The sequence below is a fragment of the Monodelphis domestica genome, chromosome 7 (assembly GCF_027887165.1).
Source record: "Monodelphis domestica isolate mMonDom1 chromosome 7, mMonDom1.pri, whole genome shotgun sequence".
In the NCBI taxonomy this organism is placed as follows: domain Eukaryota; kingdom Metazoa; phylum Chordata; class Mammalia; order Didelphimorphia; family Didelphidae; genus Monodelphis; species Monodelphis domestica.
In genome coordinates, this window is record NC_077233.1 from 188,948,958 (window position 1) to 188,976,712 (window position 27,755).

The 27,755-nt window shown below is 42.9% G+C and overlaps 2 protein-coding genes across 5 annotated transcripts in view; one reads left to right on the top strand and one right to left on the bottom strand.

Moving 5' to 3' along the window:
* Positions 1 to 253: 253 nt before the first annotated feature.
* NTAN1 (N-terminal asparagine amidase) lies at positions 254 to 16,553 on the top strand. 4 transcript variants are annotated; one of them, XM_056806188.1, is made up of 10 exons: positions 254 to 450; positions 5,338 to 5,440; positions 5,515 to 5,580; positions 5,686 to 5,794; positions 7,392 to 7,465; positions 9,831 to 9,884; positions 10,910 to 10,963; positions 13,581 to 13,678; positions 15,571 to 15,684; positions 16,205 to 16,553. In XM_056806188.1, exons 1-10 carry the CDS (start codon positions 370 to 372, stop codon positions 16,382 to 16,384), a joined length of 933 nt encoding a protein of 310 aa, XP_056662166.1. In that variant the 5' UTR covers positions 254 to 369; the 3' UTR covers positions 16,385 to 16,553. The 4 variants fall into 4 exon arrangements, with proteins under 4 accessions (XP_056662166.1, XP_056662167.1, XP_056662164.1 ...); XM_056806189.1 differs by having other exon boundaries at positions 361 to 882; XM_056806186.1 differs by having other exon boundaries at positions 410 to 882; positions 5,338 to 5,580.
* Positions 16,554 to 19,495: 2,942 nt separating this feature from the next.
* Positions 19,496 to 27,755, bottom strand: part of PDXDC1 (pyridoxal dependent decarboxylase domain containing 1) — a 76,341-nt gene continuing 68,081 nt past the window's right edge. Inside the window, exons 17-23 of the mRNA XM_001375036.5 lie at positions 25,322 to 25,493; positions 24,692 to 24,810; positions 24,207 to 24,328; positions 23,332 to 23,424; positions 23,157 to 23,253; positions 22,231 to 22,335; positions 19,496 to 21,472 (exon numbers count right to left, since the gene is read on the bottom strand). Of these exons, the coding sequence (XP_001375073.3) occupies positions 21,198 to 21,472; positions 22,231 to 22,335; positions 23,157 to 23,253; positions 23,332 to 23,424; positions 24,207 to 24,328; positions 24,692 to 24,810; positions 25,322 to 25,493 (983 nt within the window). The 3' untranslated portion in view covers positions 19,496 to 21,197. The remainder of the gene's footprint in view (positions 21,473 to 22,230; positions 22,336 to 23,156; positions 23,254 to 23,331; positions 23,425 to 24,206; positions 24,329 to 24,691; positions 24,811 to 25,321; positions 25,494 to 27,755) is intronic.

Genomic DNA, 27,755 nt, shown 5'->3' on the forward strand with positions numbered 1-27,755 from the left:
AGGAAGTACCTGGGCTGCCCTGGGACCATCCCCTCCCCTCCCCTACTACTTAAGGTGGGTGATCCAGGAATGTGCTGTGGAGACAGGGGCGGGGGACAAGGAGGAGAGACTCGGCGAATCTGGAGGCACCAAGGACGGTCCTTAGGCCCTATCTCCTTGTCGACCCCCTCTTCCCTCATACCCTCTCCCACCTTGACTACATTTCCCGGCGATCTGTGAGGCGAAGAGCCGCCATCCGTCCGGGGCCCAGAACGCGACGGGGGCGGAGCCAGAATCAGGGCCTGGCCCCCTGCTTCCCCATTCTGGGGCGGGGTCGGAGAGAAGGCACCTCCCACCGCCTCCGCCTCCTCGGCGGCCGCCGCCGCCGCGATGCCGCTCTTCATCGAGGGGCGGCGAGTCCGGCTGCCGCAGTCCGTAAGGGAAATCGTGCGGGCCCATCCGCCCCTGGAGGTGAGCGGGGCTGGGGCCCAGGAGATGGGGGCCGGGAGCCGGGACGAGACACGGCACGACGTGACGGGCAAGGGAACCCTGGCGGCCTCCCTGCTTGAGCCATCGCCCTCGGTCCAGCTGAACGAAGCTGCGGGCGAGAATCGCGAGGCTTCCGGGGCCGCCCAAAGAATCGAAACAGAGGCTTCCCCTGCGCCCGTAGCGATGGGAGCGTCCGGAGCCTGGTCTTGTCCCGCCCCCGGCCCCGCTTTGACTGATTGGTTCATTTCATTAAACTAAAGATCTGGGGCGGATTCGGGTACTGCGGCTGCTCATCCCCAATGAAGGGACCCTGTGAAGGCCTCCTTAGGCATAGTAGTGATAATAGGAATGATAGAGAGCTTGAAGGTTTTCAAAGCGCTTTACAGACGTGTGATTTTCATACAACCTCGAGAGGTAGGTATTTGTATTAACCTCATTTTACAGATGAGGAAACCGAGGCACAGAAGTTAAGTAACTTGCCCAGGGTAATACAGCTTGTAAGTATCTATCAGAATTGGAACTCTTCCTGAATCTACCTCCATCACTATGCTCTGCCCCACCCAGGCTCTTCTATCAGTATTTTTATTATTGTCATGGCTTACATTCATATAGTAGTTGAAGGTTTGCAAAATACCTTACAGATATTATTTCATTGGATTCTCCCTAACATCTTTGTGAGCTGTGTGCTGTTTTCACTCCATTTTGCAGAGGAGGAAACTGAGGCCTGAGGTCACACCATTCAGTTACACATCATTGTCTAAAGTGGGATTAGAACTTTGGTCTTCCAGATTCTAGAGTCCAGTGCTTATTTATCAGATGTGGGCTAACCTGATGATTATTACTTTGACCAAAAAAAAAAATTCCACAGTTGCAGGTAAAGTGCCAGGTATTAAGATCTGAGTTCAAATTCACCCACAGACACTTATTAATTTGGCAAGACACTTAACCTCTATTTGTCTCAGTTTCCTCATCTGTAAAATGAGGATTATGAAAGCACCTAACCCCCCCCCCCCATCCCCTGGGGTTGTTTTGAAGATCAAATGAGATAATAATTATAAAACACAGTGCTTGGCACATAATAAATGTTAGCTATTATTATTAGCTATTCCCAAGGCAAGAGAGAATACCCAAATTAAGGGAATTGTAGAGTAGGAATACTAGATAATTGGCACAGTGGTTGGCCCATAGTAAGTGCTATATCTCTGGAGAATAAAAGATTATTACCAAGAGTCTGGCTTCCTAGTGGCAAGTCTCTGGTGCTCAGGCCTTTGAGGATCTAGGAATGTTAAAGGTAGGAAGGACCTTAGAAAACATCAGATCCATACTCCTTACTTTATTAAGGAGAGACCTTCAATCCAGGAAAAGATAAGTGCCTAAAGTCAGTTAGCCAGTAAGTGACAAAGGTAGAATTAGAAATGAGTTACCCTGACTCCAAGATCTCTTACCCCTTCACCATGCGGCTTCCTTTTTTTGAAGGGATATTATTGGGCATGACATTGCAGCCAGATCTATTTTAGAATCCTTTCTTTAGAATTCTTAAAAAAACAAACAAACAAACAAACCCTTATCTTCTGTTTTAGTAACAGTTCTAAGCTGGAGGAGTGGCCAGGGCTAGGCAATTGGGATTAAGTGGTTTGCTCAGTATCTAAGGTTGGATTTGAACCCAGGTCCTCCCATCTCCAGTTCTGGTATTCTATTTAATGTGCTACCTGCCTCCTTACCTCTAAGTTTGGAACCAGGTTTTCTATAAGAGTCTTGAATTCTAAGCTGAGTTTAGATTTTATTTCCTAGGTCAGTGATGGTGAAACTTCTCGTGCTGTGCCCCCTCCCTCTCACCACACAGAGAGGGAGATAGCACTCCCATTGAGCTGCTGGTGGGAGGGGCAGGTGAAGTGAGGAATGTCTTTAGCAAGTGTAGATAGGGGGAGAGAAGTGGCTCAGGTTCTCTGCTCCCCTCCAGCTCTGCTGCATGTGAGCTGCCTACCTTACCCTCCTGTTTACTCCCATTGGGCTGCTAGGCAGAGGGGCAAGTGATGGGGAAAAATGTCATCAGGCATGGTGGAGAGGGGGAGGGCAGTAGCTTTGTCCGAGTCCCACTGCCTTTCTAGTAATGAACTCTTGGAGGAGGGGGAGAGGATGGCACCCACACCCACAAAGAGTGCTTTGTGTGTCATCCTTGGCACCAGTGCCATAGGTTCGCCATCACTGTCCTAGGGCAATGGGTAGCCATCTAAAGTTTTTGAGGAGAAAGTGAACACTAAAGTGGTGTTTCAGGTGAATAACATTGCAGCAAAGTGCAGAATGGATTACACTGAATAGAGTGGGAAACTGGTTAGAAAACTATTGCAGGAATTGGGTATAAGATGATAAAAGCCTGGGGTGGAATAACCAGGATCCATAGGACAGATCTAAGAAGCATGAGGAATAGTTGACTGAAGCAAGAATTAACCCAACTTGGTGATTAATTGAATACAGAGCTAGGAAGGGGAGTGAGAGTTTTAGGGATGGATACTTGAGGGAGAAAATGGTAGAAAAGAATGGCAAAATGAAGAAATGAAAAAAAAACAATTTGGGGATGAAGGGGAAAAAGAAATAAACAAATATAAATTTGTGTGTCTATATATAGTGCTGAATATCAGTTAGAGTTAAAAGAATAGTATGATATTGTTTAGGAAGTGAGAGTACAGGGGGCAGCTGGGTAGCTCAGTGGATTGAGAGCTAGCCCTAGAGACCGGAGGTTCTAGGTTCAAATCTGGCCTCAGACACTTCCCAGCTGTGTGACCCTGGGCAAGTCACTTGACCCCCATTGCCTAGCCCTTACCACTCTTCTGCCTTGGAGCCAATACACAGTATTGATTCTGAGATGGAAGGTGAGGGTTTAAAAAAAAAAGAAAGTGAGAGTACAGTCTACTCATTTCAGATGTAAAATGTTCTGAATGCTTTACAGTATGTTCTGTTTATTTGCTGCAAAGATGGAAAGGTCATGTTATAGAATTTTTTCACTACTGGTTTATTTGAAGGTCTGATATTTGCTTTCACCTTTTTTCTTTCTTTTGGGAATCAGTGAAAGGTTTGTTAAAAGGGTTTGTAAGGGTTCTCTGCCCTTAGGTCCCTAAGAGGTGAGAGGGAAGGTAAATTTTGGTCATATGAATTTTGTAGATTTAACTGTGCCTCCACTCCGCCCACCCCTTCCTCTGGTCATATAGAAGAGTCATAAAAAGGAAATTCTTCAATTTGTATTTAGAAAATCTCTGCTTTGGAGATTAAAAGATTGTTTGGTCAATTTTAATTAAGTGACAAATGGGGAAAGAATCTAGTGATAGTCTGGGAAAACAGGCAGCAACAGTAATATTTCGGGGCCTTTTTAAAAAGTTTCTCTTACTGATATAGTTTTCTTGTGAAATTGACTTTAGAGTCAATTTACTAAGTTGGAGGTTTGGGGAATTTTAATCACTACTTGGGTTTTAAAGAATGGAGACTCCTTATAAGACAGGAACTCTGTCCAGTTAATCAAAGTGGTCTTTCTATTGATTGCACTTCCTTTTGCTTCATTGTTTCTATAAAACCATCAAGGAAGACTGTCAAGGCAAAAAGTACCCACGTCTTGGTTTGTTTGTTTGTTTGTTTGTTTGTTTGTTTAAAAGTTACCTTCTTTCTTACAATGGATTCTAAGTTAGATTGGTTCCAAGGCAGAAGGGTTAAGTGATTCCTGTCTCCAGGGCTAGTGCTCTATCCACTGGGCCACCTAAGCTGACCAGTGCATACGTCTGAAGTAAAGAAATGTTCTAAATGGCATTTTATTGTATCCTTCTTTTCCAATGGAAAGTGTGATCAGAGGGAATGAAAATTTTGATAACTTTTGCTTCTAATAATTTTGTTTAAATTTGACCCTTTTGAGAGAGGAATAATAATTCATTCAGCCTCAATACATCATTTCAAGGGAATAATAAAGTCTTAAAAATTATAAGGAGGCAGCTAGGTGACTCAGTGGATAGAGAGCCAGGCCCAGAGACTCGGGGTGGGGTAGGGGTGGGGGTTCCTGGGTTCAAATTTGGCCTCAGACACTTACTAGCCTTTATTGCTCTTCTGCTTTAGAACCTCTACATAATATTGATTCTAAGACAGACAGTAATGGTTTAAAAAAATTATAGTATATTTCGCTAAGTTTAGTTGCCCAGTATTAACAAAGCCTCTTAAATACACCATTCTAACCTCCTTAAAAATAAATCAGAGAGGGGGGCCGCTTGGTGGCTCTGTGGATAGAGAGCCAGGCCTGAAAACAAGAGGTCCTGGGTTCAAATCTGTTTCAGACACTTCTTATCGATGTGGCTTAGCCCCAGTGCCTAACCCTTACCAGCCTGTTGCCTTAGAACCAATGCATGGTATTGATTCTAAGAGCAGGAGCAAGAGTTTACAAAAAACCCACCCAAAGTGTCCAAGGGAGTCTCCACCCACCTGTATAATCCAATTTCTTTGTAATAATTCCACTTACAAACAATTCACTTGCGAAGTGCTGCTGTAGTCAGCATATTTTGGGGATTGGAGGGAATGCAGGATCCGGAGTCCCTTTCCTTATGGAGGTTAGTTTGAGCTTTTGAAATGGTCTTGATAAGGTCTTAGGAAAAGACCCCACTGTAAAAAGGAAGAATCCTGGCTCGGGGCTTTTACCGCATGTTTTCTAACTAAGCACGATTTCGTTTTATTTAAATGAGCTCATTTTTCCCTTGTTCTAACCGCGTAGCTCTGGCGCCTTTTACGGCATAGATCCCTCCAAAGATGTATCCATTCGCTAGCGCTAGGCTTGCGTCTCCGCGTCGCCTCCTGGCGGAGCCCTCTCTGACTGCATCACTTGTGTTTTCAATCACACAGGAGCGAGCCAAGCTCCTCCGGGGCCAGCCTGTCCAGCCTGTGGGCCCCCGGGGCCTCCTCTACGTGCAGCAGCGGGAGCTGGCGGTGACCTCCCCGCAGGACGGTATGTCGGGGCGCAGCGCGTTGGGCCCGGCTCCAGCGCTGCCCGGTGCCTGATTTTGTTTCTCCTTGAAACAGGCTCTATTTCCGTCCTGGGCTCTGAGGATGCAACGACGTGCCACATCGTGGTCCTGAGGCACACAGGTAGGGAGAGCCGGGAGGCAGCGCCTTCGCCGCGCCCCTGGGGCCGCAGGAGCCGGCCCAGCCGGAGCAGCCCCTGCTGTGCCCTGACTTGTTCCTGTTTTCCAGGGACCGGGGCCACGTGCTTGACGCACTGTGACGGGTCCGACACCCAGGCCGAAGTCCCTCTCATCCTGAAGTCCTTAAAGTCTTTGTCCGGCTGCGGCCAGGACGGCAGGTGAGCCTGTGGAGAGGGGTGGCGGGGGCCCAAGGGGACACCCGTCTGCCTGGGCCGTTCAGGGGCCCCTAGAGCCCTGCTGTCGGGCCTGCCTGCCCCCTTTTGTGCCCCCCCCCTGGCTCCAGGCAGCTGTAGCAGGCGCCACTCGCCCCCCAGGGAAGCTTCTTGGCAGGTGGGGGGCTCAGACCCCCCCCCCCCCAGAGTCGGGAGTGTCTGCCCTCGGCATGCAGACTTCCCAGCGCTAGGGGCAGGCAGGCAGTGGAAGCAGACACGGGGGTGCCACGGCAGTCCACGGCTTCCTAGCTGCCACCGTGCTTGACTTCTGCACTCGGGCGTCCCAGAAAGGATGAGGCCGCTGACGTAGTGCAGCTCTGACGCCCCTGATGGGGGGTTGCATTTCCCTTCAAGTACGAAGGTCAGCCGCCCGCCAGCCCAGTAGATGATCAGGGCCTCCGAGGGGCCCAGCATCCCAGAGGAGCCCTTGGAGATCCTCTGGCCCAGCGCCCATCTGAGACCGAGAAAAGCTGGTGCCCTCCCAAAGGCCCAGAGGGAGCACGTGGAATGGCTGGGATTTGAACCCAGGCCCCATTTTGCCTCCCAAAGACCCGGGTCCAAATGTTCTCGGATGCCCAGATCAGCCCGTTTGACTTTGTAACTGGCTTCTGAGGATTGCAGTGACTCGTGACCACCGGTAGGAAAGAGATAAAGGAAACAGGGCTTGTGGGCGGGGCTGCGCCGTGGGGCTGCCGGGAGTCTTGTTCCTCCTCCCCGGCTCAGGCCTTGGCCCCCGCCCGCACAGCCGCCTCATGGGGCCGCTGAATCGCTTGCCCCGCACGTGCGGGCTGATCTCCTTGGGTGCTTCCATTTTTTACTCTGCTGCTGTGCCAGTCTTGATAGTCTTCTCTGAAGATGTAGCTGAGGTCACTTAGGAAATCGGTCAGACAGGGACTGCTTAGTTGTTCTTTATAAGGACTCAGCATAGCACCCTGCACACAGGCGAGTGATTGACTGTAAAAGAAAGAACCACAATTGCATAGACACAGTCACTGTTTAACAGTAAGGGACCTTGGGATGCCACTTATAAAAGAGAGAGGTGTGGGGGCAGCGGGGCGCCTCAGTGGATGGAGAGCCAAACTCAGAGGGGAGGTCCTGGGTTCAGATGTGGCCTCAGACCCTTCCCAGCTGGGTGACCCTGGGCAAGTCCCTTACCCCCCATTGCCCAGCCCTCACCGCTCTTCTGCCTTGGAGCCAATACACAGTATGGATTCTAAGATTGAAGTAAATGTTTAAAAACAAAAAGATAGAGGTATGCCCAAGATCTGAAATCAGAAATGATCTTATGCCAAGGTGTTTTAAGAAATCCCTGAGTATTTGTTATACTACTTCAGATGGAGAATACGGCATGACATAATTTTTAATTTTGTGGTGCTCTAATTCTGTAGGCTGTAATTGTTTTGATTGAAACTCAAAATGTTAATCTAGTTTAATATTAAAATGTGAAGAGAACAGAATATAGAGTGGGTTTGGGATGACACAGCAAAACTGCTACCTTGTGGATGTATTTTAACTGTTCTTTATCATGGCTCCTTTTTGTTAGGTTAGAAGTGCATCTAGTTGGCGGTTTCAATGACGATAGGCAATTGTCACAAAAACTAACAAGCCAGCTTCTTAGTAAGTGCATATTTTTTCTTTCTTTTTTTTTTTTATTTCGGGCAAGAGGGTAGGAATGGAGGAGGGGAAGCATTTTTTTTTTCTTATGATCTGTACCAGAGCTCTGAATGTTGTCTGGGGGTGGGAGGGATGCCCAAACATCTCACCAAGAATGGCCCCTGGGTTGCTACTGCCAAATTGCTATTGTAAAGTTGTGGTTCGTCTTAAAGTTCGCCTATCTAGGAATAGGATGGAAAGAGTTTTCTAAGGAGAAAATTTTGAACCAGTATTTTCTAAAACAGCCTGTTCTTTGAATGAATTAAAACAGAATCACCTTCCTGACCTTAAAATTAAATGCCAGTTAAAAGTAGGATTGCTTGATATACAGTTGAATTGGAAGAAATAATCATTTATCTCTAGCTAGATGGCACAGTGGCTAGCACGCTGGGCCTGGATCAGGGACACATAAATTTAAATCCAGCCTGAGATACTTACTAGATGTGTGACCCTGGGCAAGTCACTTAACCTCTGTCTGCTTCAGTTTCTTCAGGTCTAAAATGGGGCAAGAACAGGGCTATTGTGAGATAGGAATCCTTTCTTCCTTCCTCTCTCCCTTTTTCTTTTCTTCTTTCCTTCTTTCTACCCTTCCCTCCCTTCCTTCCTTTCTCTCCTTTCCTTTTTTCCCCTCATTTTCTCCTTCCTTCCCTCCTTTCTCCATACTAAAGGAAAAGAATTAGTTTCAAATATCCTAGACATCATTTTACTCATTTACTCTTTTATGAGCAGGTGTAGCTTCCCATCTAGCACTAAGAGTTCTATCTATGTCTGAGGAAAGGGAGGGAGGGAGACAATTTGGATCATATAACTTAAGAAAAATTTTATGGAATATTGTTATTACATGTAATTGGTAAAATAAAGTATCTTTCCTCCCCCTTCCTAGAAATGGTAAGCAATTTGATCTGGGTACATGTATTATAATGCAAAACTTATTTCCATTTTGTTCATTTTTGTAAGATAATAATCATATGAGACTAAAAGCTCAAATAAACTAAAGTGCAAAATCATAGCTTTCATCTGCTTTCTGACCCCAACAATTCTTTCTCTAGAGGTGAATAGCCTTCTTTGTCATAAGTACCTCAGAATCATCCTGGATCATTGTATTGCTGGGAGTAGCTAAATCTATCAGAGTTGATCATTCCATGCTATTGTAGTTTTTTTGTACAATGTTCTCCTGGTTCTGATTATTTCACTCTGCATCAGTTCATGTAGGTTTTTCCAACCTTTTCTGAAATCATTCTGTTCATCATTTCTTACAACACAATAGTATTCCATCACCATCATATACCACAATTTGTTCAGCCATTCCCTAATTGATGAGTTTCCCCATAATTTCCAATTTTTGCCATCACAAAAAGAGCTGCTATAAATATTTTTGTATGAGTAGGTTCCCCCCACCTTTAAAAAAATCTCTTTGGTCTGCAGAATTAGTTGTGGTATTACAGGATCAAAGGTTATGCATAATTTTATGACTCTTTGGGTATAATTCCAGATTGCCCTCCAGAATGGTTCAGTTTACAACTCCACCAACAATGCATTAGTGTCCCAATCTTGCCACATTGTCTCCAACATTTGTCATTTTCTTTTTCTGTCATATTGGCCAATCTGATAGGTATGAGGTGGTACCTCAGAATTGTTTTAATTTGCATTTCTACAATCAAGAGTGATTTGGAGCATTGTTTCATATGATTATTGATAGCTTTGATTTCTTCATCTGAAAACTGCTTATTTGTGTCCTTTGACCATTTGTCAATTGGGGAATGGCTTTTATTCTTATCTATTTTCTTATTTCTCCATATATTTGAGAAATGAAATCTTTATCAGACATGTTATAAAATTTTTTTCCCCAGGTTTTTGTTTTCTTTCTAATCTTGGTTACATTGGTCTTTGTACAAAATTTTTAAAAAATATTGTCAAAATTATTCATTTTACATTTACATTTTACATCTTGTAATGTTTTTGATCTCATATTTGGTCATAATTTTTCCCTTCTCCATAGGTCTGCCAGGTGTACTATTCTGTGTTCCCCTTATTTACTTATGGTTTCACCCTTTATGTCTAAATCATATACCCATTTTGACCTTATAGGTATAGGATGTGAGATATATATACCTAGTCCATACCTAGTTTCTGCCATACAATTTTCCAGTTTTCCCAGCAGTTTTGGCTGCTTTCTCACTGGTGACAACAATAGTGGTCTTGGGTAATGGTCTCAGACAGACAATAGGATAATTCATAAAAGAAAAGGAGTTTAAGAAATAATTCAGGCTGCTCTTTTGCTCAATGCTGGTCGGAGTCTTTTTAATTTCTTTCAAAATTCCAATTTTAGGTGAATTTGACAGACAGGAAGATGACATTCACTTAGTGACTTTCTGTGTGACCGGTAAGTCCACAGGTGCCCCCAGGACCATGTAGTGGTGCCTAGCAAAGTGGCTTCCAGGAAATGTTGGCTGCGGGCGATGCTGCTGCTGCAGAGTCGGCTTGCTGATGGTTTTCCTCAAAGAAAGAGCTGGAGTTTGGCTTATCCCCAGAATACTGATAGCTCTGCCCGCTAGTCTGTGCGTGCAGCTGGTCTTGATGGCAGCCATACTGGTATTCCTAAAATTCAGACCTAACTCTCCCCCTCCTCACCAATGGGAGATTGCTGTCGCTTCTAGAATAACAAACCAAAGTATCAGGCTGAAGTTTGAAGCGGTTCCAGTCCGACTCCCTTTCCCGCCCTCCCCATTCCAGCCTCCCGGCCTGCTAGCCATTCCTTGCGCTTGACCCTCCCTCGTGTCTGGCATGAAAGCTCGTTTTCCTCTTGCCTAGAGTCCCTCCCTCTGATCGGGCGCCCAGTCCAGACGCCCCCTCCTCTAGGGCCCTTCCCGATGACTCTCACTTGTAATTACTTTGGGGGAATTCTTATTTTCTCCCCTGTGTACAAGTTGTATCCTTCAAGTAGAAAGCAGGCAGCTTGAGGCAGAAACGTCGTGATTTTTGTCTTTGTATACCAATACCTCACCGTGCCAGAAGTCACCATTTATTCTGTCCTATATCAAATATCCTGACTAAGCAGGGAAACATGAAAGCACAATGTATATGTATGTTCTTGCAGTTTTCACCTTTGAAAGATGGGGTGGGGGTAGCTGGGTGGCTCGGTGGATGGAGAGCCAGGCCCAGAAACAGGGGGTCCTGGGTTCAAATGTGGCCTCAGGTACTTCCCAGCTGTGTGACCCTGGGCAAGTCACTGGACCCCCATTGCCCAGCCCTTACTGCTCTTCTGACTTGGAACTGATATTTTGTATTGATTCTAAGACAGAAGATAAGGGACAGAACTAAAATTTGTCTTCGTCTTCCTCTCATACGATGTTATATTTTTCAAAGTTGCCCTAATTTACTTTGGTTGCTGTTTCCTTTTTCAAACAGAATTAAATGATCGAGAGGAAAATGAAAATCACTTTCCAGTCATCTGTGGGATTGGTAAGTACTAGTAGCAACCCAGGAGAGGTACTCAGAAACACCTTGGAAACTGTATGAACACGGGGGGGGGGGGGGTGGGGGGGGGGCTGTGCCGGTCTTTTCAAGATAGAGGTCAGGGCAAGCACAGGGGCCAAGAGAGCCGACAGGGGCCGCTCAGCCGGGGTTGGCTGCCTGCTGCTCTGTGCTCTGCTCTGGGGCCACTTTCTGGGACGCTCGTTAGTTGGCTTTGCTTTAATCCAGGGTGGTAGACAGACTGACCCACAGACCTTACTCTGGTCACTGCTGCCGCAGCAGTGGTCGCTGGGACAACATCCCATATAATTCACTTTAAGTTCAGCACCAGACTTGGGAAGAAGCTCACTTGGGTTCTGAATTTTAATTTTCAGTTCTATCGGCATGCTCGTTCTATTAACATGTTTTCCTAACGGGATGAAATTTTGATTGAATGTCAGTCTAGTTCCCAGAAACTTCGTCATGTTTGATGCAAGGCCCGGGTTTTCTGTGGGCCGGGGGTGCCCTTCACTGGTGCGTCCCCCGTTCTTCTCCGGTGTGATGCTTGCCTTTGTCTCTCTAAAAATCTTCCATAAATGGTTTCCCCGCCGTGATGGAGGTCTTGCTTGTTTCCCAACGTTTTGAGGGTGTCGATGCAGAGTTCACGTTGTTCAGCTCCTCTAGTCTTGCTACGTGAACAGCCTCCCTTGTTTTCTGGGCATTTATGTTGTTAATGATGTTTTAGAGTCACACCTTACATGCAAATGATCCTTGGTCACATGTCATATGCCCTTCTTTTGCCTTTTGAGTTAAATTTTTTTTTTGGAGACTCTGGTATTTTATCACTCTCAGACAAATAATATCCCTGGGAGAACATTGCTAATTAGAAAGACAAAAACTTTGTTTTTTTAAACCTTCACCTTTGGTCTTAGAGTCAATACTGTGTATTGGCTCCAAGGCAGAAGAGCAGTAAGGGCTAGGCCATGGGGGTCAAGTGACTTGCCCAGGGTCACACAGCCGGGAAGTGTCTGAGGTCAGATTTGAACCCAGAACTTCTTATCTAGACCTGGATCTCCATCTACTGAACCACCTCGCCCCCCCACCCCCCTTTTTTACTAAAACTTTATTAATGGAATGTTTGCCTAAAAGTTGGAAGCTTCAGAGGCATCTTTTACTTCTTCCTCCTCCTCAACATCGCGGTAGTTAGTTGTCAGGTTACTACTGATATTATCTCCACATGGCTAATCTGTCCCCTTAGTCCAGGTCTTCGTAACTACCTGACTTGTCGCCGTCTCCACCCTCTTCTTTCCCTCCTCGAGCCTTCCCACAGCCACCAAAATCATCTTCTGAATGTCCAGCTTCAACCGTGTCCTGTTCTGGCTCAGGAACTAGCGATTCTCCGCTGTCTCTGGGAGAGAACCTTTACCCCAGGCTGGCACTGAAGGGCCTTCCCAGGCCGGCTGCAGCTTCCCTGTCTAGCTTTGCCCCGCAGGGCTTCCCCTCCTCCTCGCCACTATCCTTTTTCCTTCTTGTCACAAAGAATTATGTGAGAAAGAGGAAGAAGACAATAGAGAAAAACTGATCCATGCATGGAAAAGAAGCGAGAGTCTGACACCCCCAGGAGAGCCGAGCCAGGCGGGGGGGCAGAGAGAAGCCGCGCTCTCTTCTGCCTCTTCTTGGAAGCCGAGTGTGTCCGGCGTCTTGGAACGTTCCATTTGGATGATCTTGTGCTTTATATCTATCTGTTTCCCTCTGCCTGCCTGTCTCTACATACCCTTATTCAGATGGAATCCTCGCCTTCTTGTCTTAGAATTGGTGCCCTTTCTGGTCTAAGGGAGGAGAGAGCAGAGCCGGGCAATGGGGGTTAGCGCCTCGCCCAGGGCCACAGCTGGGAAGTGTCCGAGGCCAGATTGGAACTCGGGACTTCCTGCCTTGTGGCCTAGAGCGCTGTCCCGGAGCCTCCTCGCTGCCCTTCCGACATCCTCTTAAAAGCACCCTCTCTTCTCATCTCCCGCACTTTGCTCCGCTCTCGGGCTCAGCGCGGCCCCTCATCCTCGTCTGTGTCCTCCACGTGACAGAGAGGATCCATCCGTGCCTGGGATCGCCCAGAGAAGAGGAGGGGGTGCTGGCATCTCTTAAGTGACCGCGTGGGGGCGGGGGCGCATTTAAGAAGCGCTCAGTGTCCTGGGAGGACGGGGATGGAGGCTGTCAGCGGGGAGATGCACGAGAGGCTCAGAACCCCGGGGAAAGGCCAGAGGAAGGGAGGCCACTGGCAGGCGTCCAGGGCTCTGAAGCAGTCACAGGAGCGCACGGACAAGGCTGCCGAAGGGCGGACGGGGGGGAGGCCTCCGTTTGCATTGTCAGAGGAGACTCCCAGATCCACGAGACCCCGGATTCACTTGAGAACAGGACAGGCTCTGATTCATGGCAGATTGTTGGAGATGTGATCGAACTACAGCGGTCTCCTTAGCGTCACCGGAAAGCAGCAGACCCCCACCAGTGTTCTTACAGTACATTGTGAATTCATTGCTTTGTTTTCTAAGTCCTGGATTTTTGTGGATATAAACATTAAGATGTCCCTTGCCGTCCGATTGCCTTTTAATTCCCAAATATCTTCTTGTCACAGCTGTCAATATTAAAACTGCGGAGATTTTCAGAGCCTCATTTCCAGAGAGAGGCCCCGAGGAAGAACTGCGTTCTGCTCGCTCTTTAACTGGAGGACCAGTGAGTGGGAAAAGTGTGATTTTTTTTTCCTATATTCAGGATTTACATTGAAAAAAATACATTTTGGTTTCATGTGTTTCACTGGAGCGCAGGACTCCAAGACTTACTGAGCCACAGGTAGTTCAAGACAGTTCAAACCCTGGAAATGAGATGTGTTTTCTAGCCTCCTAAAGCTGTGACCTGGTATCAGGACAGTGAAGAAAATGGATACTGAGGGCAGCAAACGGAACAGTTTCACCCAGTAAGAGTGACCCCCAAAGGATAAGTAGACGGCTGTAAACTCGGTGCAGTTTATGTGAGATGCAGAGCCCAGAGCTCTGGCACGAGCTTTTTCTTTTCTCCCTAAGCAAGACTTCCTCACCTCCCGCCTCCTCGCGGGGAGCCTTCTGTTCTGCCAGAGCTTTTTGACCTTTTACGCCTAGACTCGTTAAGCGAGGGAGGGCCGTGGGGAGGCAGGGTTCCACATTCAGTTAGAATGAGTGCTTACCCTTCTGGCCTGTGCTTCAGTCTAATAGCTAAGAAGTCAGATAGATACTGGATGCAAATGAGAGCCGTCGGGAGCCTGAGCAGGTTTGATCTCCCTGGAGGCCAGTTACTTTTCCTTGATTCTGTAGTCACTGACCAGTACCGCTAGCCAGCCATTGCATTTTTGTTTCTCAAGCCCTCATTCACTGGCCCAGTAACAACTCCTGGAACTTCGCAATCAGGGTTAAGTGACTTTCCCAGAGTCTCACAACTAGGAAGGGTCTAAAGACAGATTTGAACCCAGAATGTCCCATCTCTAGACTTGGCTCTCTATCGAGATATACTGTGTAAAGTTGAAACTGAATTAATAGCAAGTCCTAAAATACATTTCAGGTTCTTTTTGGGTTTCATTCTTAATTTTTTTAAAATCCTGAATTTAACAAAAACAAAATTAAAGGAATGTTTCCATACACGTAGAACAGAAAAAGGATTATACACAAAATTAATTGTGTTCATCTTGTTTTTCTTTTTATGTATAGTTATAATAAATTTAACATAGAACTTTCAAAGCTGTCATGCTTGTCTCTGATTGCTTCTGTCATCTTCTGCACATTTAAAAACTGCCTCAGTGACTCACTTTTCTTTTTCTCTTTTTTTGGGAGGAGGGGCAAAGACTAACCTCATGCGCTCCCTTCTCTCATTGGCTTCCCCCTCCACAGAGAACGCAGGTACTTTGTGGGGATGATAATGATACTGCTGATGAATCTAGTGTAGTGCAAATTAATTTAAAAGCAACAATTTGCCACTACAAACCATTCAGAGATGATTCTCACCTTCCTTTCCCCAATTCATTATTTGATAAAAGCGTTTTTAGTTCCTTTGGGACCAACAGCTGTTAATAGTTAAGCAAAGCGTTTCTTTAGACAAAACCACGAATGTTGTCCCACCTCCCTCCCAACGCTGCAGTTCAATTCAGCAAGCATTTATTATTGTCTGCTCCAGGTCTTGCACTGTGCTTATTCCTGGGAATTCAACAACAGAAAAGGCCAAGTTCACCCTCAAGTTGTGTATGTTCTAACAGATCTTATGTCCAACTCTAGGAGTAGTGGGTAGAAATTTGGCCTTCCCATCAGGAAGGTCATTATCATTAAAGCCATGACAAAGTAAAGTTAAATGGGGAGTGAAAAAATACCCACTTCCAGGTAACTTGCTGTTTCCTGGCTTTCCTTTCATTAGAGGTTCTCAAATAAACGCTGCTTGACTGCTTCGGGGAATATGTTCTAGGAAGGATTCCATTTCTGGTATAAATGTACTACGAGGGCTTCTCGAAGCCTCGTCTAGGCTAGGATGCTGTCATTTCACTTGTGAGTGGTGTGTTGTGTCTTAAAACGTGACATTTTATGCTTCTCTCTTGAAATTTTTATTAGATGATTAATATTTATGATGCAAAGACAGAACAACTTCATATTGGACCTTATTTCTGGATGCCCTTTCCTCATGTGGATTTTTGGCTTCAGCAAGATGATAAACAGCTATTAGAGGTGAGATATGACATGGCAGAGAGAACCCTAACTTAGTGAGAGCTGGATGTGAGTCTTGGTTTTTCTTCTGGCCATGTATGGTCTTGGTCAATTCTTTTCACCTCTTTGCACTTGTTTCTCATCTGGAAAATAAGGGGATTGAACTAGGTGATCTCCAAGCCCCTCCCCCTTCACTCCTGACATTTTGCCTAAATCCTTTTTCCTTAAGAATTATAATTAAGTTTTCAGGTGGGCCTAGAATAGCCCCTACTTAGTTTCCTTCTTTAGTAACAAATGATGTCTGGTACCAGAAGTGAAGTCCTCTTTTGAGAATGATTACATAACAAGACTGTTTATGCTGTTAGTGGGCCTACTGTGTCTTATCACTGTTGACCCTATGCTTCAAGTTTCCCCATCATTATCACAAAAATTTGGTTTTCTGTTGTTTGGAGGACACTTGCCTATTTTAACTTATATTGCTGTCAAAATAAGGAAATATAGCAAGGCTTATCTTTCCTCTCATCATTATCTTATTTTTCAGAATCTTTCCACTTCGCCTCTTGCCGAGCCACCCCACTTTGTTCCGAACATCAGATCTACCTTGATGTTTTTAAAAAAATACCCATTTCCAGGTAACTCACTGTTTCCTGGAAATAGGGCTCTGCTCTACAAAAAAAATGAAGGAGGATTATGGGAAAAGATTTCTTCACCAGGAAGCTAAATATAGGCATTAACAACTAAACTAAAAGGCTTACTAACTGTAACCCTGGCAAAGGCAACTGGCTCTGAGTGGAGAGAACGTGAATTTTGAAATCTGCTGACATGAAGTCTGATGTCTCATTCCTCAATGTCTTTTAAGTGCTTTTCCAAATAAACCTTATTTTGGCAGAGTTATTTGTTTATATTGTTGCTTTATGGAAAAAGAAAAAGTAAATGGTCCAGTTTTTTAGAATGTTTTTTTTTTTAAAGTAACCATTTTTCTCTTACTAGGCCTATATTTGCGTCTCCTCTTGTTTCTTTCTTGTTCTAAAATAATTGCTTTTCAGAATTTTTTATTCCACTTCCATAGCAAACAAGATAAAATATTGAACTTGGCAGAAATATCTCAAATACCTTGATATCTTAAATACTATTGTATTCAGTGGTGCTACTTAAAATGAGAGAAAAATGTCTAAGTAATGGAGGAAGAAGAGAGGCCCAGGATTTATGCTCTTTCCAGATTTTCTCCGTTCCATCCTGTAAGCCAAAAGGCTTGCATGGAGCATTTTAAAACGTTGTTAAAATAAATGTAATGTCACAACTAGTCATCATACAAGTTAAAAAGTTTTAGAATCTTTTCACTCTACTGAAGTTAGAATTCATTAAAAAAAAGTATTAAGTACCTACTATATGTTAGACACTAGCATTACACACACAAGAAATAGTTTTTACCTTTAAAGAACTTACATTCTATGGTAACTACCATAGAATATATGTGTTATATATACAAATGCAATATATACGTTCAGATTTTAGAGGCAGTACAGGCTAGTACAGTGTTTGAAAACCTTTTAGAGACAGCATGCCCAAATGGCACCTTCAAGCCATCTATGAGCACCACCCCTCCCCCCTGAATTTACAGACATTGGAGGAAGTGCTCGCATTGGGCAGCTGGACAGAGGGGCAGGGCATGTGGACATTGTCCTTTGAATGCAGTGGAGAGGGGGAGGGGAGCAGCCCCCTCCATGCTGCTGGGGCACGTGTGCCATACCTTAGCCAGCACAGGCCTCTAACTAGAGAGCTAGTCATTAGAAGAAGACTTGAGTTCAAGCTGTACCTGGGACACGTAGTCCCTCTAGGCAAGTGACTTAAGTCTAGGCAGCTAATGCTATTATTAAGTTCCAGAGAAGATGCTGACTTGCATTAGGAGGGGTTTCCTCACCATTTATCAGTGAGATAAAAGGCAAAGTTCCTATCCATATGTAACAGGAAACAAATGCAAGGGAATTTGAAGGAGAAAGCTCTAACTGGAGAGCTGAAGTTATACAGGGATGGGGTGATCCTGTGATTCTGAGCCACAGTTTAAGAGAGATTGCACCCTAAGTATAGGGAATGTTTATAGAACTACAAAGAAGTAGCAGGTAGAATGCTGATTGGTCAGAAGTAATGGGCCATTCAAAAATGGCCTCAGCCACTTACTAGCTGTGATCCTGGGTAAGTCATTTTACCCTCTTTGCCTCAGTTGTCTTATCTGTAAAACGAGTTGAAAAAGGAAATGGCAAACCATTCCAGTATCTGTGCCAAAAAAAACCCCAAAACCCAAATGGGTTGACTGAAAAACATTCAATCAACATTTATTAAAAACAACAAAAAAAAGGCCAATGAAGAGTGTATAAAGGGGAATAATGTGAACTAAGGGGAGTAAAGGGGAGATTGGAACCAATTACAGACATCCTTAAATAGTCTTCATTGAAATTTATCCTTTCAGCATAGGGAGTTACTTAAGATTTTGAAGTAAGGGAATGACAAGGTCAAGTGCTAAGGAAAATTCCTTTGGTTGTTATCTAAGAATGGATGGATCAGGAAAGGGAGAGACTAGGAGTTAGGAGACAATTAGAGAAATCTAGGTAAGAGAGGATGAAAACATGTAGGTTAAACAGGAGTTGGCCATTGACTGGATGTTGGGGGTTGGGCAGAGAAAAAGCAGAGGCAAATTTGGAGGAAAGGCAGTTTTAAGGGGAACGATGATGAAATCAATATTGGACAGTTTGAGTTTCTGGAAGAAGTCTCTTAAATTTAGAAGAGCTCCTGAGATTACTACAGAGATTGCAAATAGAAAAAGAGAGCCCAACGTAGTCTTAGGGGGCAGAAGACAGATGGATTTGAAACCATAAGTCAAAAAACCAGTTTCCAAGAAGGGAAAAGAGAAGAGTCAATAGTGTCGGAAGCTGAAGAAGGAATCTTTTGTGCCCTCTGAGATCCAAGATAACTAGGTATGAAGTAAGTTTTCCAGGGCCACTTTGCCAGCTGTGGTGACAGTGCCAGGAATGTAGATGCCTGAGCATATCTGCCTGAGCAAGCTTCCTCTAGCTGGGGTGAATGACCCAGTAATGGTCAGTTTAGAAGGGCAAACTAGAGCTCCAAGGGAAAGTGCATCCATCCATTAGTGGCAATCCAGCAGTGGGAGTCACACCAGAGTAAAAATGGCATGTGCACCCCTCCATATTTCAAAGACAAGGCCTGGGTCACAGAAAAACAATAAAGGTGGAATGAAAGGTTTAGCTATCACAGGGCCCGTTTCCAGGGAGGATGCCGACTCACTTAGGATTGCATCTGCATGGCCCAAGTCGGCTACAGCTTGTTGGTAAAAGTGCCTCATTAAAGTATCACTTGTGGAAAAAAAATAAAAGCTAATGAAGGTTGAAGGGTGAAATAAGGGAAATGAGAATATTTATTATAGCATTGGGGTTTTTTCCCAGGAAGAGTAAGGCTGTCATCTGTTGAATTTCAAGGTCCCTTCCAGCTTTATATCTTTGAGCCTATAAGAAGTTGTTGGTATTGGGAGCCAGAGGGGAAGATCTAGGACAGATGCTGTAGGGATCATGATGAAAGAATTACGGAAGGAGATTAGAGAAGGTGGCTTTGTAGTAGACCCAGTTGTGACTTTCTCTGGCATTCAGCACTGAGTAGGAATGGAGAAGGTGAATGGATGGTGGGGGGGAACTCCAGGTTTAGGACTGACATAGTATAATGGAAGGAAGGGACAAGAGATTAAAAATGAAGTGTAAATTCAGTCAACTAGAGTCAAGATTGAGGAAACACATAAAGGATGGAATAGAAGTAGTCATGCTTATTTACTTCATAGTAAGGTTTATTGTATTCATGAACTGAACTCATTTGTAACAATTTCAAGAACCTTTATTGAATCCAACATTCAAATAGTATCTAAAGGGTGAAGTTCTATTTCAGCAAAAACAAACCGTTTTAACAACTCCAAATATAAAAACATTAAAAATTAATTTATTTAAAGATAATTTTATCCCCCAATTCTTGTGAGTTAATTGCACCAACTAAACTGATAAGGAAGACCATTTGCCTTTTAATCGTCTGCTCAAGTGAAAAATTGTACTTTTAAGACAAGTGCCAAGTGTCAGGAATCACATTAAATCAGAAAGTAATTATAAGTTGAATGTGATGTAACTAAGACTCCCCAAACTAAATCAACAAGCCTAATGTGAAGCATGTGTAAATATACATCGTAAGAATAGTCCAGGTTGCTTGATTCAGTAGGCAAAAAGGCAAAAGGGCCACTGCTATATAAATGAAATATTCAGTAGTTTTAAAAGTTAGGATGAATAGTATATATAGGCCATTTTCATTTTAAACTCAACAGTAGTCCAGTGCTCATTTGGGGAAGATCATACTTCTGTTCCTTTAAAAACAGTTTTTGTCTTTTATTGATAGATTGGGTCAAATGAGGAAATGTAACTGAAAAAAAGCCACTGAGTCAGCTTTTGGTAAAGGATAAAGTTATGCTTAAATTAAAATTGTGGGTTTGTGTGTGACAGTGCCTAAGATTTGGTTTTATACATATCTACCAGGCTTTAATGTATTAAGTTAATCAAAGGAAAACAAAAGCTAGCACAATCTGTATATCAGTTTGCGAATTTATAACTTCCACCTGTAAAAATATACATGGGAAATAGACTTCAGTTATGGTTGCTCTATACATTTAATAATCTGTTTACAAATAGTGCATAGGGGAGAAAATGGATTTATGGCAGAGAAAAAAGTCTCAGGCTGAAGTACTGCCCATTCTAAGGTGCCTGACAGTCTTGTCAGGACACAGCTTGGTAGAGTGGACGCACTCCCTTCTTAAGTCTCCAGGACACGCAGCAGTGGGACAAGACAGATGGGGGCTCAGGCATTCATATTTACAAGAGCATTTAAAACCCATTTTTCTTCAAACAAAAGACATATGTCACAAGACCAATTTGGTATGAAGACGCTACAATTCCATAAAACAAAACCACCAACTAACCAGAAGTCCAAGTGAGTTCCTAGCAAGTGATGAGCTGTCTCCTTGCCTGCAGGATGGAAGTCCAGTAAGCAGCAGCCTGGAGTAGTTACAAACGAGAAGTGTTTATCAAGAAGTGACCGTGTGCAACCCAATCACTTAAGCTTGTGTTAGAAGGATGAAGACAATGATTTCAAGTGACAGACACACCTGAAATTAGAAATGTTGCTTGCAAATAAATAGCAAGGATTTAAATCAACTTAAAAAGCCCCACCAAAAACATTCTTTTCAGCTTCTTAGTGTTGCGAAGGATGTGTAGGGTTGAAGCAATAGCCACAAACGGGCCTATAAACAAATGAAGTGACCATCACTGAGAGAAGGCCTGGCTTTCAGTCACACTTCTGTGCAAGAATCCCAGTTAATTCCGAATTGCAGTTCTTAATGTACTTCATGTGGCACTGTTCACATTTCATATGTATCCTTACCATTCCTGGAACGTAGGGAATAGTTATAAGTCTTAAGCTACAAAGTCTGAATTTTATCTTAAGCTTTCTTGTTCTTCTACTTCAGTGCAGTCATTGTCCAGGTGCTGAGATCCATTCCTGGGAATGGCCTCCATTTGGTCTGTTGCCTGGGAGACGGCATCCCCAGGCTGCGGCTCGGTGCTGTTTAGATTTGGAGTCTCCTGTTGTTCCACCCCAGAGCGAGCTGGGGCCTGCTGTTCCACCTTTTCTAAATCTTCAATATGACTTACTGAGCTTGTCTCACTAAAGGCATCTGAACTTCTTAAAGATCTTTTAAAAAGTTTTTGACCTGGAGTAAATTTAAATAAACACACCATTAAAAGATAGAAAACGTTGAAATAAAGTCTTTGTATTAAAAAACAAAGGGGCAATTAGGTGGCTTAGTGAATAGAGAGCTAGGCCTGGAGTTGGGAGGACCTGGGTTTAAACTTGGCCTCTGCCAATTCCTAGCAGTGTGACTGTGGACAAGTCACTTAACCCCATATGCCTAGCCCTTGCCTTTCTGTCTTAGGGTTAATATCAAGACAGAAAGTAAGGATTTAAAATAAAAAAGTTAAAAATTGCTTTATTTAGGAACGAGTGTAGTTAATCTAAAATCCTGCAAAGGTAATGGAGGAGTCAGGCTATGTGGGAAAATTTGGAGCAGAAGAGTGTTAATATTAACACGGTACAAAAACAGAAGAGTTAATTAAACTAGTCATAGTGAAAAAGTATAGGATAGCAATAATTAGCTTAATTAATTCAATAGTTTAAAAGACCTCTTCTTCAAAAGGGAAGTACTGTTAAAGAGTTGGCAGCTTTTGCTACTAAAGTAGTCATTACTGAAAAGCAATGACTGGCACTGAATGATGCGAGGCAGAACTTTTGGTTCTAGAGAATAGAACTTGGTTCTGGAATAGAACCAGGAATGGAGCTAAGCACAAGAAATGTCTTTTAATAAGTAACAGAATTTTTAGGGAAATGATCTCTATGTGAATCAATGACAAAGTACTTCTCCAGAGTAGTAAAAGAGGTTTTCTTTGGTCCAATTCTGATAAGGAGACATACCTGGAAGTCTTTGTTTGGTGCGGTTGGCTAGGGGGGTTGGAGGTGGAGTGGCTCCTGTACCTTGTACCTTAGAAGCATATGTGAGCTCAGTGGATTCCAAAGAACCTGTCAAATGGAAAAAGCAGGGGCTGTGTGAGGGGATCAAAGTAGATCACAAGTGCCTGGCAAAGGTTATCCTTTGGGAAACCTCTCCTCCTCCTCGGCTCTGAGATAAACTTTTGCAAACATGTAATAACTCTGTTCTTCCAAAGGCTTGTCAGGTATCAGTCGTAACAGAATTTGACCACTTAATTCTTAGCCTCCTTGTGGTGGTCCATTCTTTTCATCTCAACCATAAAAGAAACAACATCACTGGTCACCTCGAGAAAACGAGGCTGTGAGAAAGGAATTGTCTAATTAAGAGAAATCGTCGGATTTCTGACTCTCTACTGAGGGATGAATCTTAAAATGATTTAAAACCAAACCATATTTTTCTGTTAATTGTCCACTGTCATCAGGACTTCTTGGGGTAAATGGGTAGACCACATTTCAGAAGTCAGAACTCCCAAAGAGACAGATATTTTGGTAGTAACTTTCCTAAATTCAAATGAGTGGCATTACTGCAAGTTTCCCAGGTAGAAATAAAGTTAACTTGGGAATTATCACAACCACAATCTTTTCCTAATATATATACTTGTGAGAAAGAGCAACCCAACCAACCGTTTTCATTTAACAATATATAAAGCCTACTCTGTTTTTCAGAGGAAATTCTGCTTTCCAACTCTTTCAGCATTCACAGAACAATAGAGAGAGTCATCTTACAAGATATCATAGTATACAATAGGAAATAGAGAATATTGCACTAAATATAATGTTCTTTGAGAGATGAGAGCATTTGACTAAATGTCTCAACAAAACAGATTTTGGGAGAAGTAATTTAATCCTACCTGCTGTTAAGTTAAAAGTTCTTCCTTTTTGAGAAGCTTGAACTGGAGAAAACCAATTGAGCACTGATCCAACAACTGGGATCTGCCGTAACACTCCCTGCAAGACATAACCAAGATCTCAAGGTTAGTCTGATGACTTTTAAGTCAAGATGGAAAATTCCTTCTGTGGGCTCACCTCTTCCAAAAGTCGTTCCTCATTTGCTTTCTGTAGTTGAACCTGTGCTTCCAGAATTCCTTTCCGAACAACTTCAGTCATGTTTTCTAGTAACTAATTAAAACCAGAAGAGGCCTTGTTTGAGTATGGTTATTAACAGAATACTGGGGACATTTTAAAAAATGAGATCAATGAAGAACTAATTCTTGCTTTAACTGAAAATATATAAAGGACAAAAGTGTTATAAGGACCCACATTCCTGCTATTGATATATTTACTATGGAATAAGTAGAGGGGAGATCAGTCTACCACCTAAAATTTTACACTAGAACTTAAACTACCAAGTCAAGGAAAAAATGCTCTTTTCCACCCCCCCTCTCTGTACTTATAAATGCATACAAAATGCTAGAAGTAACCTTAAGAAACTAAACCAGAATTTTCAAATTTAGTAGGTTTTTGCTGCTGCTGTTTTGTTTTTGCAAAGGGCTGTAAGTCATATGATGAATGGCTTCTATTACTTTTTCTAAATTAGCTGAAAAATATTGACTTTGCTGCTATGGTTCTGTTTTTCACTTCCTGAATATTTCGCCTAACTCAAATGTCTGATTTGAAGAATAGGCCCCTGGCCATCTTCTAGACTGTCTCCACATGATTTTTTAGAGAAGACAGTATTCTTGGTTGCTGAAAGAGCAAGTATCACTTAGAGAGGCAGCTTCTTCCTTTATGGCTTCAGCAAGCTGTTCTAAAAGGGCACAATTCCCTCCTCTTTCCTCCTGTTGTCCCAACCCTAGATCAAAAATTTTAATCCTACAGGATTGCCAAGATACTACAAAGAGCCAATGTCTCAGGAGAGGGGGGTAGGGTGGGGAAAAAAGAGGTCAATTTGTCTTACGAACCCTTGAATTTTCCTCTATTTCTCGGCCTGTAGCTGCAATCGTCTCTACTAGCTCAGAAACATCAAGGTCCTCAGTTGCCATACCAATATAAATACAGTTCTTTTGTCTTCCAAACTCAGGGCCTGTAGAAGATTCAACCAAATTCCTTAGTTCCATCATTAGCAAATTTTAGCTCTGCTTTCTTCTGTATTCCTTTATGTATCCTATTTGGCACCATCTTTTGCTTGTCCACAAACAAAAAGCTAAGATGGGGCAAGATCTGGGAATCAAATTCGCACATCTCTGTGATTGTTTGGGGCATTCAGGAGTGGTTTTCATCTAGGAGAGGGAAAGCCCACAACAAGCTGTACACAGGGAAGGGAGATGCAAGGCTGGGCAATGAGCTATACTTCCAACTGGAAGCAAATCAAAGCTTCTCCTGGCACTATCCACATCAGCTCATAACTTTAATGGTCAGGAGTGTTGACTTAAAAAGTAGCAGTTACCCAGTGAAAATGAAAGGTCAGATTCCAGTTCATTTAATTTTTTCAGGATTTCAGTATTGATTTTCTCTACTTCTGCTTCTGATTTCTCATTAATCTTCTCTTCAATTATGTGTTCATACCTATAAAATATCAAATAACAACACTGCAACTATATGGATGCGAACTATATCTTCATATATCACAGAGTTATAAGATGAATTAACATATACATGAAGCCAGGCAACAGGGATGGAAAAACCAATGGATGGATCCTCAAAACCTAAGCACTTTGGTTTGTAGAATGTAGAAAAGGAAGCACAAGTCTGTAAAGCTATGCAATCTAAGGAAATTTTAGTTTCCCCTGATATCAGAAGTTTAAATATAGTGCATTGTAAAAAACTTAGAATTTAAGCCCCTTGAGAGGGCTTAATTCATTCTTTGTTTTTCTATTCCCCAGCACCAAGCACAATGCCTGGCACATACCAGATGCTTAGTAAATGCCTGCTGATTGGTTAAATAGTAGAATAGAATGTCTAGCAAATATAGTCAAAGATGACAGAAACACCAGAATAATTCCTCATTAGGTCATCTTTCAACTTGGGTCTCTAGGTTACAAATCAAACATCAGCTGATGGAGAGCTGAGCCTGTACCTGACTACACCTAACCCAGGCCAGCTCAAGTCCTCAATGTGTGAGAGGCCCGCTGTTCTTCCCACTTCTTCCTTGAACTCTTCTCGGAGTTGTATCGTACACATCAGGATTGGAATCTGGGTTTTTAAGCATGCCACCAGCTGATCAACATCATCTGCTTGAGTTCCTAGAACTGAAAAAGGCCCATCAGTTTATCATCAGAAATGTCACCATAGTAGAAATTAGATCAAAATGTGGAGGAACAATATTCCTCTTTCACTGTCAAAAATGGCCCCCACAGAAGTTCCTTGCATTTTCAGATAGCCAGAGCTGGGGATTTTTAAATGCCTAAGTTCACTGAAGCCAGGGTAGGAATAGTCTAAAGCTATTTTAAAAAGGAAACATTGGGAAATTGTCCCTTGAACCCAAGATAAAACTTATTAACATGGTTTAGATATATAGCTCAAGAAAGGATGATTAAAATTAAATGATAATTTACCCTTTTTCTTAATTCCAGCAAAATATAATAAAGGAAACAAAAGCTTTGGAATCAGAAGTCCTAGGTTCAAATTTCACCTGTTTGGCCTTGGATAACTGATTTCCTTGTTCCTCAGTTATCTCATCTTGGACTGGATTAGATGCCCTCTAAGGTCCCTTCAAGGTCTAAATCTAGTATCCCTTTTTCTGGTAGTGGTCCTACTATTCTCCCACGGATCCAAGCTTGCCTTCTTTTTTTTCTCCATGACTAGTCAATCCCCAAAATTTCTGTCCATTCTGCCTCCACTATACTTCTCATTCTCTCATCACTGGGGCCACTACCCTAGTTTAGGCCTTCATTTCCTTTACTGTATTATCTAAGCAGTATCCCAGTTTCCATCACCTTCTTGTCTAATCCATCTTACACATCAATAACCTCCGAATTCCTCATTTGCTGGTCTGTCTCTCACTTACCTTTCCAAACGTATTTCACATTATTTGACATGAACTCGACACTTCAGCTCAACTGGGCTCCCCATACAAAGAGCTAGAAGAGGCCTCAGACACTCTCTGTTTAGAACAACCCAACCAAAGAAACTGTCTATGAAATCCCCAACAAAGGGCTGCCCTACTTCTGGAATGCTTTCAACAAAGGAGAACCCACTATCTCGCAATGCAGCTCATTCCAAGTCTAAACAGTTCTAATGGTTAGGAAGCTTTCTTTTATAATGGACCTAAATCCTTCCATCTATAGTTTACACTTATTGCTCTATTTCTGGGACCACGATGAACAAGTCTAATCCTTCCACAAGTGTGGTATCAAATGCAAATAGAAATGGGGACCACTAATTTGTATATAAGGATCCTTGCAGACCACAAACTGACTTATCTATGTGTCACTATTTGTATTTATTTTGTTAAGATTATTTCCTAATTACATCTAATCTGCTTCCAGTCACACTCCAGAGTGTTGTGGGCCACATATTCAAAACCTCTATTCTATATTATTGAGTTATCTTCTTAGTTTTCCATCCTTGAGGTTAAAAATTCCCAGTTCCTTTAACCAATTCTTGTATAGCTTGTTTTCCAGACCTCTCACCATCTTGGTCACTCTCTTCTGGACATGCTCTAGCTTTTCCCCTCCCCAAATGTGACGGCTCACAATTGCACACACTAGCACTAAAGGGGTCTGATAGAACTATAACCTCACTTGTTTGGGGTACTAGTATGTCTTTTAACATAGTTTGTAATAATAACATTAGCTTTCTTTGGCTGCCATGCCAAAGTTGACCAAAGCATTAAAATCATAAAATTTCTTTATAAGAACTGTTCTCTGAGTGATGAACTCATCCCACAGTTTTCAGATGTGTGATCTTTGTTTATTGGGAATGTGTTCCTAAATTCTACTGGTTGAAATTCTGTCCCTTCAAGGCCTGGTTCAAATGCCACTTTCTACACAAAGCCTTCTCTAATTTCTCTCTCCCTCCAACAAGTTGGAAGTGATTTCTTCCTCCTCTGTCCTTTTCAATACTTCCTTTAAGTTGTGGCAATTAAAATTCTATTTTGTGTTAGTTACTTGTATATACATTGTTGTTCTGAGTTACGTACGATAATCAATAGAAACAAAGAAAAAGACACAGCGAAACCAAATGTATCTGATGACGTGCTCTTGTTCTTTTGGGGGCAAATGAAAAATGACTTTTCTTATTCTCAAGAATCTGTTTGAATTATTCCTCCTCACTAAAAAGTGTTCAAATCTTAAGATAAAAACCCAGAACAATTATAATATCAACTCAATATTTTTTGTTGCTTCCTGATTTGTCTGTCAGAAAACAAAACATTTAAATCATAAACATCTAAGTGTTGTACTTGATAGATGGAAAAGTGACTTAAAAGGTTAGATCCAAAGTCAAAGAAAAATCCAACAATTAAATCCATCAAACACTGATTAAGTACCTTCTCTGAGAAGAAACCTGTG